Genomic DNA, 14,641 nt, shown 5'->3' on the forward strand with positions numbered 1-14,641 from the left:
GTACATTATTTCTTTCAGTAGGCCTAGTACAAACAAATTAATTTTACTTTCCCATCTGCATACTGTAACAAATAATAATAAACACATCCACACACACCAGAGATTTAAATGTTTAATACTATTTAAATCTCTGCACACACATAACATCTAGTCCGCTAAACCTGCCTATATTTATTATCATAAGGCCTTTTTTGTCTTATATATATGTACAAATTGCAAAACTTTTTAAAAAAGCCTAATAATATAGGCAGGTTTAGCGGACTATACATACTGTAGTAATAGGCCTACCATATAACAAATGTACAGTACGTACCCTGCCACAGGATATATATGAGAATAGAATTTGACATAGTTGATATATATTTATATTGATACTTGTATATAATATGGACCCACCAGGGTACTACCATGTACTGAGAATGTTATTTTTATCAGTCGATTTTTTTATCTAGATCGCTAAAACGTCATACAGATTCAGATATCTTTAAATATATATTTTTTTCAATTATTTCAATTTTGTAAAGTTAACTTCTATTAACAAGAGGATACGTTTTATAACTTATTCTTAAAACTGCATGTGCAGTGTAACATTAAGAAGTCTCTATTTGTTCTTAAATCTTACTTAAAAATATAATCTATAACAAAAAAAAGAAAGAAATATCTCTTGAAAACAGCTACGGAAAATTATTATGCATATTTTTTTTTAAGAATCTGCAAGTAAGAGTGAAAGATCGTTGATAATCAAATCAAGCTCTGTTATCGAATAGATAGTCGTCAACGTCGTCTTTAATACGTCATTGTAGTATTGTCTTGACGTCATGCTACTGTTACCGTGACGTCATAATACTATTGCCCTAATTTCAGAGCACGTCTGTAAAGGTCCCAGAAAAACAGCCTTACGACTTTTAATTTTAAAAATGGAAATGTAAACGAGATTGATAATATTGAAGAATCGCAATATCTATTAGCTTATTGTTAATCCTACACTCATCATCAACTTCTGAGCAATTTAATTTGAATTTCCATAACACCGGTCGTCTTATGTTTCCTGACGTCGTCCTATATTACCGCGCGTTAGTTGACTTTCAATGCGCCACAGCGAAATTCAATAATAAAAAAAATACAATGGACCATATGCATATTGCGCAAAGGAACATCGATTTGATTTAAACATATTTTATTGTGTAATCTTTATATACAATGGGATTGGGCACAAGTTTTCCAACTTATATGAAGCCCTCTCCCTACAGAATTATAATCAATTTTATAACAAAGAATACAAAAATGGCAAAATATACATATTTACATATTTACATATTTACAAGATTTTAGAGAGAGAGAGAGAGAGAGAGGGGGGGGGGGAGAAAGATAGATAGAGAGAGAGAGAGAGAGAGAGAGAGAGAGAGAGAGAGAGAGAGAGAGAGAGAGAGAGAGAGAGAGAGAGAGAGAGAGAGAGAGAGAGAGAGAGAGAGAGAGAGAGAGAGGAAGAGAGAGTTTATTTAAATAGATGTATATAATTAATTTATTGAAGTGTATGTATTTGTGATCACTCCCGATGCTGACGACTGAAGTTGTACTGATCGCTGTTCTTGTCTCGCTGCTTTACTTAAAGTTCATCACATCCCGTGCCTTGGTATCTTTCTCCTGTCAATCTGTTGCTTTCTTAAATACGTTTCTCTTCGATCGCCAGCATCGGAAGGATATTAAGAAACATTTTTTTATTACATGTAGTTCATATTATAAATAGGAAACGTAAAGGAGGAGGGAGGGGGGTTAAAACCTATTACATTCAGTTATATACTCTTGAGTGCTCTGACATATTGTAATGTTATCTTCAATAGTTAAATCTGGACTTCCATGTAGTAGTAGCTGCAGATCTAAAGGAATGAAGTTGTTTAATGTTCGAAATAATTGAATTCTCTGGTCAGCGTAATTATTACATGTAAAGAAGAAGTGATGGGCATCCTCAATGGGATGCCCACATTGGCATTGCTGGTAATCTATTAAATTAGAGCGAAATAAATCATTGTTAAGGGTACTACATCTATTTCTTAATCTGGCATGCAATATATTTGCTTTTCTATTTCCAATAGAATAATAAATAGGTACTTTTGTAAGATTATTCAGAGACTTTTTAAAAATGTTATATGAAACACTATTTCTAATATTTATATCTAGCTGGTTCCAAAGTCGAATAGTGGAAGGAAAATACGATGCATTTGAGAGCTGGAGACGGAAATTAGGTAAAGTAAAGTTGTTAGCATTTCGAAGATTATAGGAAGAATTTTCTGAGACTAGTGGGGGTAATAATGAATAGAGGTAGTTGGGTGTAATTTTGTTATTTATTTTGTAAAATAGTTGTAGTTTTCTACGGGAACGACGGGAAGTAAGTGGTTCTAGACCGCTTTCCAAATACAGTGAATTTCTGCTAGCGTAAGACGGTAGTCCAGTAATTATTCTAGCAGATTCAAGCTGAAGTTTTTCTAATTTTTCTGCGTCACTAAGAGAGCACCCATCCCAAACCTCACAACAGTATTCAAACAGTGGCCGAATGTATGACTTGTAAATTTTTATTAGAGTTTGTTTATTAAGAGTATATTTAAGTTTTCGAAGAACACTTACCTGTTTTGATACCTGTTTACATATATTATCAATGTGGATATTCCATTTACAATTAGCTTCCAAAGTTACTCCTAAGTGCTTATGGTATATCTACAAAATCTTCACTGACATTCTTGAATTTGATATCGATTAGGTGATCATGTTCGGTATTAGAAATAAGTAAAGCTTCCGTCTTTTGGGGGTTACTAAAAGTTACCAATCATTTATTTGCCCAATTTTTGAATTTTCATAAGATCGTTGTTAATTTTAGTTTCTATTTCTAAAATTGATGGCCCAGAGCATAGCAAAGAAGTATCATCAGCAAATAATTTAGAAAGACTTTGGGGTTGTCAGAAATATCATTGATATATAATATAAAAAATGAACGGACCTAATACTGAGCCTTGGGGGACGCCAGAATTTGTAGATTTGACGGAAGATTTACTATTTCCTAAAAGAACTTGCTGCTTCCGATTACTGATGTAATTTTTTAACCAATTTAGCAATTTTCCGCCTATACCATAATTTACTAGTTTAACATTCAGTCCCTTGTGCCACACACGATCGAATGCTTTCGAAATATCACAGAAAACTAGACATGTTGAGTGCATTTTTTCAATATTTTCACATAGGGAATGGTAGATTTCAATAAGTTGGTGAGATGAAGAATGTCCAGGTTGAAAACCTGACTGATATTTATATATGAGGGAATTATCAAGTAAGTAATTGTTTAGATATTTGACTACCAATCTTTCAAAAACTTTTCCTATTGTACTTAAGAGAGATATAGGTCTATAGTTAGTAGAATTATGCTTATCTCCCTTTTTAAAGAATGGCATGACTAGAGCTAATTTCCACTGTTTTGGGAAGATACCAGTATCCAAGGAAGATCTGAATATTAGAAATAAGGGTAATGCAATAGAAGATGCTGTGTGTTTTAGCATGTTATGGCTAATTTCGTCGTGTCCTACTGCTTTATTGATAGGTAAGGATTTAAGAATGTCTATAATGTCGGTCGGTTGAAATTGTATGTCGGTTATATTAGAGTCAGTCCTAATCTCTAACTCTGGAACGTCAATTTGTGAATCGTCAATAGTTGATATGGAAACAAAGTAATCATTTAATAAATTGGCTTTACCTACATCCGTCATTTCAGGTTGCCCTGCATCGTTTAATAGAGGAGGAATAGAGTTAGTAGTGTCCGAGGTTTTTAATAATCTTCGAATGATTTTCCAGTAGTTTCTAGGGTTTGAATTCGAGTGACGATCTAAAATGCCATTTATATCTGAATAAAAATTTTCTTTGGTGTGCTTTTTTAAATTGTTTACATGATTACGTTGTTTCCGAAAATTAGTAAGATTTAACGTTGTTCGATGTCGTTTAAAAATCTTTAAAAATCTGTCTCGTTTTCTTATTTCTCGTCTAAGGTCAGAATTGAACCACGGTTTGTCATTAGGCCGAATAGTAATGGTTTTAGTTGGTATGCACTCCCCAGCTATATCTAGAAATTTGTCAGTAAATTTTTCACACATGTCGTCTGGGGAGTTCGCTGTCGAAAAAAAATTTAGCCAGTCAGTCTCATCTAATTTATTTTTAAACGTCTCATAATTTGCCTGATTATAACATCTTATTGTTCGTTTATATGTTCTGGAGATAGCTGTTTCTACGTTAATTTCTACAGTCGTCGCTTTGTGATCAGAAATTTCGTCGTCAATATCAATTACGTCAGAAAAGTTAGAGATACACGTGTCAGACAGTAAAATTGGGTCAAGTAGTGTGGAGGACGTGCGCGCTACACGTGTCGGTCTATCAATGACATTGGTGAAGTGAAATGTGTGGATAATATCGTAGATTTTGTGTGAATTTCCGACGATGAACATCGATCTCAAATATAATTGAACATTATATTTCAGTAACTGTCATTTATTTGTAATAAACATCATATTTGAAAGAAATATAGAATACATGTATATAACTACCTTTATTAGTTCATAAAATAAATAATATCAGATGTATAATCAACATAATTTATAATACAGACTGTTATCTGCTGTTAACTATGGCAAAAGCCAAGTTACCTTTTAATCTATTTAATCTATAAGTGTCTCATATACATGTGCGTCCTTGACGTAAATATAGATTAAAAATTCCCATGTCGGAAATTCTGAATAATGAGCATTGTGTGTAATAATAACTTAGTTTGCCATAACTTCCGATAACGGAAATTTATTATAGGAAAATTTTGATACCATAAAAAGTAAACAATTTTCGACATTGTACAATAATTCTGATAAAGGATTAAGAAATTACATCTACATAATTATCTATTTCCGATATACGAAATATCGGAAATTCTAAAAAAAAGTAACCTTGCTTGCCATAGTTGAGAGTTAAAATATATTAGTGTATAAATATAAAACCGTTTTGGATTGAACATAAATTTGTAAAGAAACACAAAGATATCTATATCCGGTGTATTGATGATCACAAAAACTGAACATTTTATTGCTTTGGCCTATCGATTGTGACTTCCGTTGTCGACTTCCGTGAAACCACTTCCGCATAATGGTGGACGTCGACGAAGAAAACTTTACTCTGCGAATAGAGGCACAAGAAGTTGTTAAAGAGGTAGCGTACGCTGTTGACTACGTAGAAATAGCAAAAGAACTTCCAAATGGTGACAAAGTAATTCATCTAAATCTCAGGACACAAGAGGAACAGGAGTTCAGCGTGGAACTCACTGACCAAGGCTTCAGGGTAAAATCTGTCAAAGTTGTCATGTTGTATATCTATTTTTAGATATGACAGCCCGATAGTTATGCTATACAGTATATCAATTTAATTCATTTTATTAGTATATGCATTGTATTAAAAACAAAGACCTTAAATTCGACTTTTATAATGATCAATCGGATTAAAATATATATTGTTACACGTACTTTTAAAAATATATGATTCAGTTACAAAAAATCTCACTCATGCATTCTAATGGAAAATGAAAGTAGAACATGTTAAATGTTAACGGATTCCATTTTATTCGAATTTCAACACGTACATGACACAAGTTGTGATGTTGTACCTTAGGAGGGCAGACAAGACATACAAGATCAAATCAGAAATAAACATACATGTAAAAATAACAAACAAACAAAAACAACAAACAAACTAATCATGATTATAGTACATATGTAGCGGGATGGACTAGGTTGATCATCGATGACCAGGTAGCTCAGTCGGTGGAGCACTCGGCTAGTGTTCGGAGGGTCCCGGGTTCGAATCCCGGTCTGGCTGCTACATTTTTCTCCTCTCCTGTTACAAAATTGCCGCCCAACTAAATAACCCACGGTGGTGGTGTTTGGAGGGATCTCATGTGTCTTTGAGGGTGAAGACTTCAAGAAAGGAGGGAGGAATGTAGCGGGATGGACTAGATCGATCATCGGTGACCAGGTAGCTCAGTCGGTAGAGCACTCGGCTAGTGTTTGGAGGGTCCCAGGTTCGAATCCTGGTCTGGCCGCTTCATTTTTCTCCTCTCCTGTTACACATATATTTATCCAATGCTGATCAATATTGATGAATAAATAGTATAGACAATTTAAAACTCTTCCCTCCCACTTCACACAACAATATTTCTATGGTGATTCACATATGATTGTACTCCAACAATGTTAAGAGGTATATATAGCAAGACAAGACACTTTTGAAACATATCGTCGTGTTGACAGTAAGCAAAATAACGTCTGATAAAAAGATAAAAATGTCTGACCAGTCAACTCTCATGTTATGGGAGTAATAAGATTGATGTCAAATATTAATTATTAACGATGTCATTATTCTATCGCTATTATCCATGAAAAATAGATTAATTTGTATCGACACTATAAGATGTCACCTTCTGACTGACTTTTCAACAATAGCTATCTCGACATATTACCATTAGCCTTCCACCTATAGATCACAATTTTGAATCACTTGGAGGCAGTTGTTAGGTATATGTTTACTGACAGTGGGTCGGTGGTTTTTCTCAGTGTAATCTGGCTTTTTTCCAGCAAGAAACCTGGAATGTCCTTACATGACCTTGGCTGTTATTAGGATGTTAAAAACTAATAACTCACATGATAAAACCCAATATCAGTGTTTTTTTGTTATTCCAAAATGGCAAAGTTTTAAAACACTTTGTAAGATCTGCTTTTATTTCAAATGTAAGACACTCCATCTTTTGGATTAAAAAAAAATAATGTGATGATGAAAATTATGATTTGATTTTTTTTTTTTTTGGCTGAAATTTACTAAAATTTGTAGTTTCCCTACCAGTAATTGATTTTTTATAGTCTCTCTAATGGTCCACTGACGATGATATTTCTGCAGTTATAAAGTTGCCGGTAGAGTTTTGCAAATATTTTAGGGCTGAAAGCTTTGCACTCCAATAAAATAGCATATTACAAAATTTATCTCCAAATATAAACTCTGTATTTGAGTGCTAAAATCCTTAATACTGTGTAAAAGATCCTTTAAATTTTTCATCATCATTTTTTCAATGAGAAGTCATAAACAGCAACCCAACAATCTAAATATAGCTGGGTAAGTGATGTCATAAATTTCTGTGCAAATTACATCAAAGTGCACGATTATTGATGTCCGTGAAAATAGGATCCCAGATGATATACATAAAATGAACCCTATTACATATGACAATTCAGAGATATTCTAATGATATTCGTTATTAAATATTGATTCAATGTTTCAACCAAACTTTTATAAAGAATTTTTTTATATTATGCAGCGTATTTCTTGATTGTGATAACTGGGTTAACTACTCATTTTGGGAATTTTCGTAATCCGCACTCATGTACACTGTATTCACAAATATCTCAACTTGAAATAACCCACATGTACAACCATGCATTCATATACTTTTCCATGATAACAGTGTGATACTGAACTTTCAATGTAGAAATTAATTTGAAGTGAACAAAAAACCACAAAAGATTCACATGTACAAATTAATAACAATGTTTATACCTAAAGGTACAATGCAGTTCACTGTTCAACTTTATTTTCTTTTACTGTCTTAGATTGCTTATGTAATTATTTTATACATTTCTTCTTCTGAACATTAGTTATCATTTGATTGTAGATATAGATTTGCGATTTATTCCTGCCAGGTTGTGGGTAACAAGTTTAATACGGTGGATGAAAAGGTCACTTCCCAGTACTTTGAGACTATCTATGCATTGTTGGATCATCATAGCCCTAAGTACAGAAAGTCGTTTGGAGATGCCCTTCTACGAAAACTAGAAAACCTACAGATGTCTAGAGGGGATTCCGATGAGGAGAATAGTACAGAAAACAGTGAAAAATCCAAAGATTCTTAGCAGGAACTAGTGAATAGGCAAAAAGGTATCGTCATTCATAAATTATAATTTTGTGTCCGAAACACAAAAAATTAAGAAACATAAAAGCATTGTGGTTTATCCGAGTTACTTGCATTTGTTTGACCTAATGTACATGTAATACTATCAGGTTTGACTAAATGTACATGTAATACTATCAGGTTTGACTAAATGTACATGTAATACTATCAGGTTTGACTAAATGTACATGTAATACCATCAGGTTTGACTAAATGTACATGTAATACTATCAGGTTTGACTAAATGTACATGTAATACTATCAGGTTTGACTAAATGTACATGTAATACTATCAGGTTTGACTAAATGTACATGTAATACTATCAGGTTTGACTAAATGTACATGTAATACTATCAGGTTTGACTAAATGTACATGTAATACCATCAGGTTTGACTAAATGTACATGTAATACTATCAGGTTTGACTAAATGTACATGTTATACTATCAGAAAAATGATTTTTCTCTTGTGCATTAATAACGTGGGAATATTCAGTTCAGATGAGGAATTGTTTTTATGTTCTGAAAATTTTAATAAATTTATCACAATTATTCCCATTATTTTTATTAATGAAAATGTCATTTATGCAATTATTCAGGAGTGTGTCATTGCTTCAATGCATATGCCAGAAATAATCAAATGGTTTAAAAGCTTATCGCTGAGGACAAAAGTTTAGACAATAGTTCAAATGGAATCGAATGTTAGTGTATGTTTTCGATACTTGAAAAAATATTGCATGATAATTGAAATTTATAAGAAATATTCAGTGATACTTATATATCATATTTTTTCTTATTTTTCTATGCTCACCAATGTCACTGAATGATTAAGATACTAGGTATGAATGTTGCATAAAGTTCTTACTGAGATTTTCCCATCTTATTTTCTAGATATGTTGAGACTACATTGCTGGAGTTCAGTCGAGGCTACAACCACATGCAGACAAACACACTTCTTGGTGCTGGAACACAAATGCCAAATGTTTCATTGTTATATTTAATGTTGTAGTAAGGCAACAGTTGTGTGGCTCCTGACAGCATGCAGTGATTATGTATGTGTGGTATGCATAATGACTTAAATGATTTAAAAGCTGCAAAAGCACAACTCATTTGTAGACAAGCAGACCACACCAGAATAGCTCTTTGGTATAAAATCATTAAGTGGTTATCGACTATATACATACCTATTACTGCCCTTTGGTTTCAGTACAGGGGACTGAATGCTAGTTACCTGATTAGTTCCTGTCCTGTCCTCTTCATTTGACAGGTCCATATGCTTACTACCCCTCGTGGTATTGCTGCTGCCCTTTTCAGGTATGAGGTCAGAACATGCTGTTTCTATTTATACATGTGTACATACTACTCTCTTCTGGTGATGATACATAAAGCTGTCCTACGGATATCTTGAGATGCTGCTGCTCCCTTATTGTGAGGGGTTCTTACTAATGTTCTGTTGCCCCTTTCTTGTGAGGAGTCACTAACGGTGTCAGTACATGCTAATATCCTAAGGAATCCTAATGATGTCAGTATATATGCTGTTGCCCCTTTCTTGTGAGGGGTCCCTTAGGGTGTCAGTACATGCTGTTACCCCTTTCTTGTGAGGGGTCACTTAAAACTAGGGTGTCAGTACAAGCTAATGTTCCTAAGGGGCCCCAATGGTGTCAGTACATGCTGTTGCATCTTTCTTGTGAGGGGTCACTTATAATTAGGGTGTCAGTACATGCCGTTACCCCATTTCTTTTGAGGGGTCTCTTAGAGTGTCTGCACACATTAATATCCCTAAGGGTGTCAATATAAATATATATGCTATTGCCCCTTTTTTGTTAGGGGTAACTAGAGTGTCAGTATATACATGCAAATTTCCCTAAGGGACCCTAATGGTGTCAGTATATGCTGTTACCCCTTTCTTGTGAGGGGCTCCTAGGGTGTCTGTACACGCTAATATCCCTATGGGTGTCAGTATATATATACTGTTATCCTTTTCATGTTAGAGGGTCTCTAAGGGTGTAATTACATGCTGCTAACCCTTGTCTTTTTAGGAAGTCCACTCCCCAACATTGGCAGTAGATGCTGGCGACTTCAATCCATATACTATTTTGTCTGAGCACCAGGTGCTGTCCTTTAGGTTTTCATTCATGAATTGTTTTCCTATTATGGTGTCAGTACATGATGATTACAGATGTACAAATATAATGATGACATCAACTCATATTTTGATGACATCAGATGCACACATGATGATAACAGATGTACGCGTGTTATGATGACATCAGAGGTACACATGCAGTTAGTATGATAACATTCAATTTATTTTAACACGAATATCAAACGGAAATCAAGATTATCATATTTCTTTTTTTTGTTCATTAACTCACATAAACTTCAAAACCGGTTTTATGAAGAATTGTTTTAAATACTTTTTATATTCACAATTTTATTTGCCTTTTACATGCATGTACATAGTTGTATGTTGGATTTATATGTTCTAAAAATACAGAATTAATAAAAACCAGAATTAGACATGTCCTATGACTGTGGACAGGTAGTTTTAGCTATGCTCTCTTGTTGATAAAATTAGAAAGTGAAATTATAAACAGATTGGTGCATTGTATACTACGTATTCATATATTTTAGTGATTTACTTGTTTACCACCTAAATGATGTATCCTTTTATATGTATTAGATTTTCTGACTAACAATAGTGCACAGTTGATTTGCCTTGGTGGAGGTGTAGAAAGAAAGGTTTTTGTGTATGCATGGCAATTAGTCCAACGATTAAGAACAATTCTAGATATTACCGCTAGAGGTTATGAGCTTAGACCGTTTAGTGCAAAAATGAAAATGTCCTCCTTTCTCTGTTTTATGTCTGTTGAATCTGTTATTTATAAAATGCAATGTTTACATACCCCGAAGCGTAAAGTGTTATAGCTAGGTTAGTGTTATGTTGCTCAGGTAGAGGTATTTATATGTGACACGCGCACTGTTGCCATGTGCTTATGGCAGAGATCTCCCGTATCTTTTTATTTGTAATTTCATAGGTATTTTGTCGCTTTATTACTGGAGATACAGTGTAGCTTGTTAGTCAATTAGTGGGATCAAAAATATTAAATATTTTGTAATGGTGCTACAACATATTGATTATTATAAAACAGCATTAACATTTCCTTTTTTCTTTGGTGTTGGTTTGTTTATTTATTATTTTTGAATTTTAAATTACTGGATGCTTTTTCGCTTCTAGAATTTATTTTACAAATTCAATATAGAAAAAATTAATTTTACCAAATGATGTAATAATTAAAACTGCTAGATTTCTTTTATTTATTAGTTTATAAGCTCACCTTCTTTAGGTGGTAGGCTAATTAATCAAATTGTCTTTCGTCTGAGCTTCGTCATCTGTGTCGGTAAACAACATTATTACAACGAAGTTCTGAAGTGAACTTCCATATTTTAATTTCATAAAAGATAGATAATGACAGATACAGTCAGCTTGAATTCTGTTATAGCCATAAAGATTTTTTGTGTGATTTCATTATGCTCTACAGTAAAATATATTCATAACAAGCACACGTACAACTAGCTGCAATATTGTAGCTCAAAAGACTTTTTGACAGAAAATGGTGTCGTCTTTAGAGCTACAATTGGTGCCTATTATTGCTAATGGAGCAAAGTAATGATTATGCAAATCATTATAAAACGTTTGTTTGCATTTCAATCGTACTTGTTTGATATCGCTTACCTACTAGGCTATAAAACTGAACCACATAAAATCTCAAATTCTCATCGAGGCATTATTTTTTTACATATTACATACGAAGGTCTTTCTGAAGGGAATTTATACGGCAAGTCCACAAATTGTGAATTTGACGTCTTGTGAGCGGTACGGTAGATGTTAAGAATGGTAATTATGTTTGTTTAGGACAAAAATAATATGTAAATGCATGTATACGCATAAAATAATTGGAAACGTACAAAAAAGTATAGAAAACTATGCCCGAGTGATTTTCGGAGGCAGTGCTCCACTATGACACATAGGGACCAATTCGTACCCGGCCGAAAGGTATAGTAGGTCGGGTACGTATATTCGTTCTAACGTACAACAAATTCATGGTTATAATGGGTAGTTTTCATTCCCAGATGAGGTTCACATAAGGAGTTTGTAATAAATGTATAACAAACTGTGCTTATAACAAAGTAATTTTGTTGGTGTTTTACTGTGTTATTATAAATTAAAAGAGGGGGAGGAACAAGTAGAGAAATTATCAATCATCCCTTTGACTGAAAGATACATTGTATCTATGTTCATGTATCATATTCAATGGTGGGCACCAAGATATCCTGGGATATTATTTTTTTTTCTTTAATCAATTTTATTGATTAATATGGTTAATATGATTATTGTTGATTATTTTATTGTTGTTTTATTGTGACCTAGTGATTTTTTCAGTTTTGTATCCAGCATTGTGAGATCTGTATGTAAGTCGGTGAATTTTCTTTTTAAATACTGTATTCGATCCAATAAGCTCCCTTGTCCCTATTAGCGCCCTTCCCAATTTGATTCCTCAATTTCAATTGCCCGGGCGTAAACAAAGACTAAAACTATCAAAACTGTATAGGTTTGCAATGATTTCATCTTAGCATCTTTTCATTTTTTCAATTTTCTAAAGGCCCTGGGCACTTATTGGGTCTAATATGGTATATACATACAATCCGAAGTGCTAATCACATTAATAAAGCAGTCAGTACAATTGCATATATTCATCACACTTACTGGTATTTTGAAAATGCAAAAATTACTAGATCTTTACACTAGCTAGTACATTTGTATGTTGAAATGAAAGTATGATGCTGACTTATTTTGATTTACATTCAGCTCACTGTAAAATTCTCTTCCCTCCGAGTTTCAGCCCTTCTGTAAAATAATTATGTTGTAATTATAGCATGTATGCTTGAGGGACCAAAAGTGATTCAGGATTTGATGACCACCAGCATTTGTGATTTTGATATATCATAATTCACAAGCATGTAACTTTATTATACAGGAACTCTAGTAGAAATTGTTGATTCCGGTTAAACAGTAAAACAACTGCTTTAACTTATTCACCCAAGAAATTTCATAATGGGCTGTTCTAGATCTTGATGTAGGAGAGTCTAAATTTATCTTCAGGGGTGAAAGAGTTAAGACAAACACTCTATCACTAGCTTTGTCTGTAGGTCATAGTTTTTAAGTCCATACACAGGGCCATGTATAGTTTCTATATGAAAAAATAGCCAGAAATATATATAAAATTTTATATGTATTTCTGGCTATTTTTTCATATAGAAACTATACATGGCCCTGTGGTCCATGTAAGGCAGTTAACAAGTCTGAGCATCCTTCAGTGGTCATTCTAGCTCTCCTTGCCCAGCACTACTTGGTAAAACATTGACCATACAGTACCTGTTCCTATAGTCTAGATTATTCTGTCTTTTATCATCTTTTTATATTCCGTTGTTGCATATTACAAAGTTATCTCCCTTGTTGGTAGGTATTCATTGTGACATCATTGGGGTTTTTTAACAAAACTCATGTTGTTTTTGTATACTCGCAAACACCTGATCACTACTCAATAAATACCTAGTCACATGGGCAGATAATTAATATGCAAATACAGAATACTGGTAGGCTTTAAGACTCAAGTTCATCAGCCCAAGGCTAATCTATAAAAAGAAAATAGAATGGCAGAATAATTCAGACTGTTTCTAAACGGGCCAAGAAATATGAATTGAACATAATCAAAAACTTTTTTATGCCTGTGCCATGTTTTTTTAATGGTGGAAAAGTGGGGAGTAGGATGGTCTTGGACATTTAATATTATTCTTCTCCATCCTCTCGCCTCCCATTTTTCGAGGCATGGACATTGTTGACAAAAATTTTGCAAGTGGTTATCACAACATAAAAGGAAACAATAAGTGATATATATAAAAAAGGTAGTTTAAAATTTTGATCTTGAATGTAATAACCTGTTAGCCAAAGTTAGTAGCACTTGTAAACCAAGTGTTATTACAGCACTTGTTATGTACCATGACTGTTAGTTACTTCACCACGCCGTGCCTTGGTAGATCAGTTCCTTGCCTGTGAGGCTATATATGGTTGTTATGATGTTATTTTACTGTTATGTAGATTTATATACAGTTAGCTGTTTTATTTTAACTGATGAATACAAATTTAGAATATTAATACAGTTATTTTGATCTATATTTAATTCAATAAATTTAATATGATTTGCTATATATACTCTACAGATCAGGTTTAGATGGGTCAGAAAATTTACACTTTTCAATGTATGCTTTCTAAACACTCAATGATCTTTGCATGCTACTGCGACTCATTTTGTTTTTTGATTTTTAATAAAATAATGAACTTGTCTTTTATGGGTTTTTTTTTTCTATTGTGGTAATATGTGTACATCAATTAACTGAATACCAAATGTCCTGCAAGCTGGATATAGATAAATCAAACAGAAAATGAAATTAGGCATAAAAGGATTGCAGAGAAGTGTGACAAAATATGATTTCAGCCTAATGTGCAACAGGGCACAACAAAAGGTACATGTAGTATATAAATCATCTCAATAGATCCGACATATATCA

The 14,641-nt window shown here is 33.3% G+C and overlaps 1 protein-coding gene across 1 annotated transcript; it reads left to right on the top strand.

Annotated features, from left to right (window-relative positions):
• Positions 1–5,145: 5,145 nt before the first annotated feature.
• Positions 5,146–14,417, top strand: LOC138330455 (GSK3B-interacting protein-like). The gene is made up of 3 exons (XM_069278074.1): positions 5,146–5,358; positions 7,764–7,998; positions 8,903–14,417. Exons 1-2 carry the CDS (start codon positions 5,167–5,169, stop codon positions 7,971–7,973), a joined length of 402 nt encoding a protein of 133 aa, XP_069134175.1. The 5' UTR covers positions 5,146–5,166; the 3' UTR covers positions 7,974–7,998; positions 8,903–14,417.
• The last annotated feature ends 224 nt before the right edge of the window (positions 14,418–14,641 follow it).

The sequence above is a fragment of the Argopecten irradians genome, chromosome 1 (genome assembly GCF_041381155.1).
Source record: "Argopecten irradians isolate NY chromosome 1, Ai_NY, whole genome shotgun sequence".
Taxonomy (NCBI): Eukaryota; Metazoa; Mollusca; class Bivalvia; order Pectinida; family Pectinidae; genus Argopecten; species Argopecten irradians.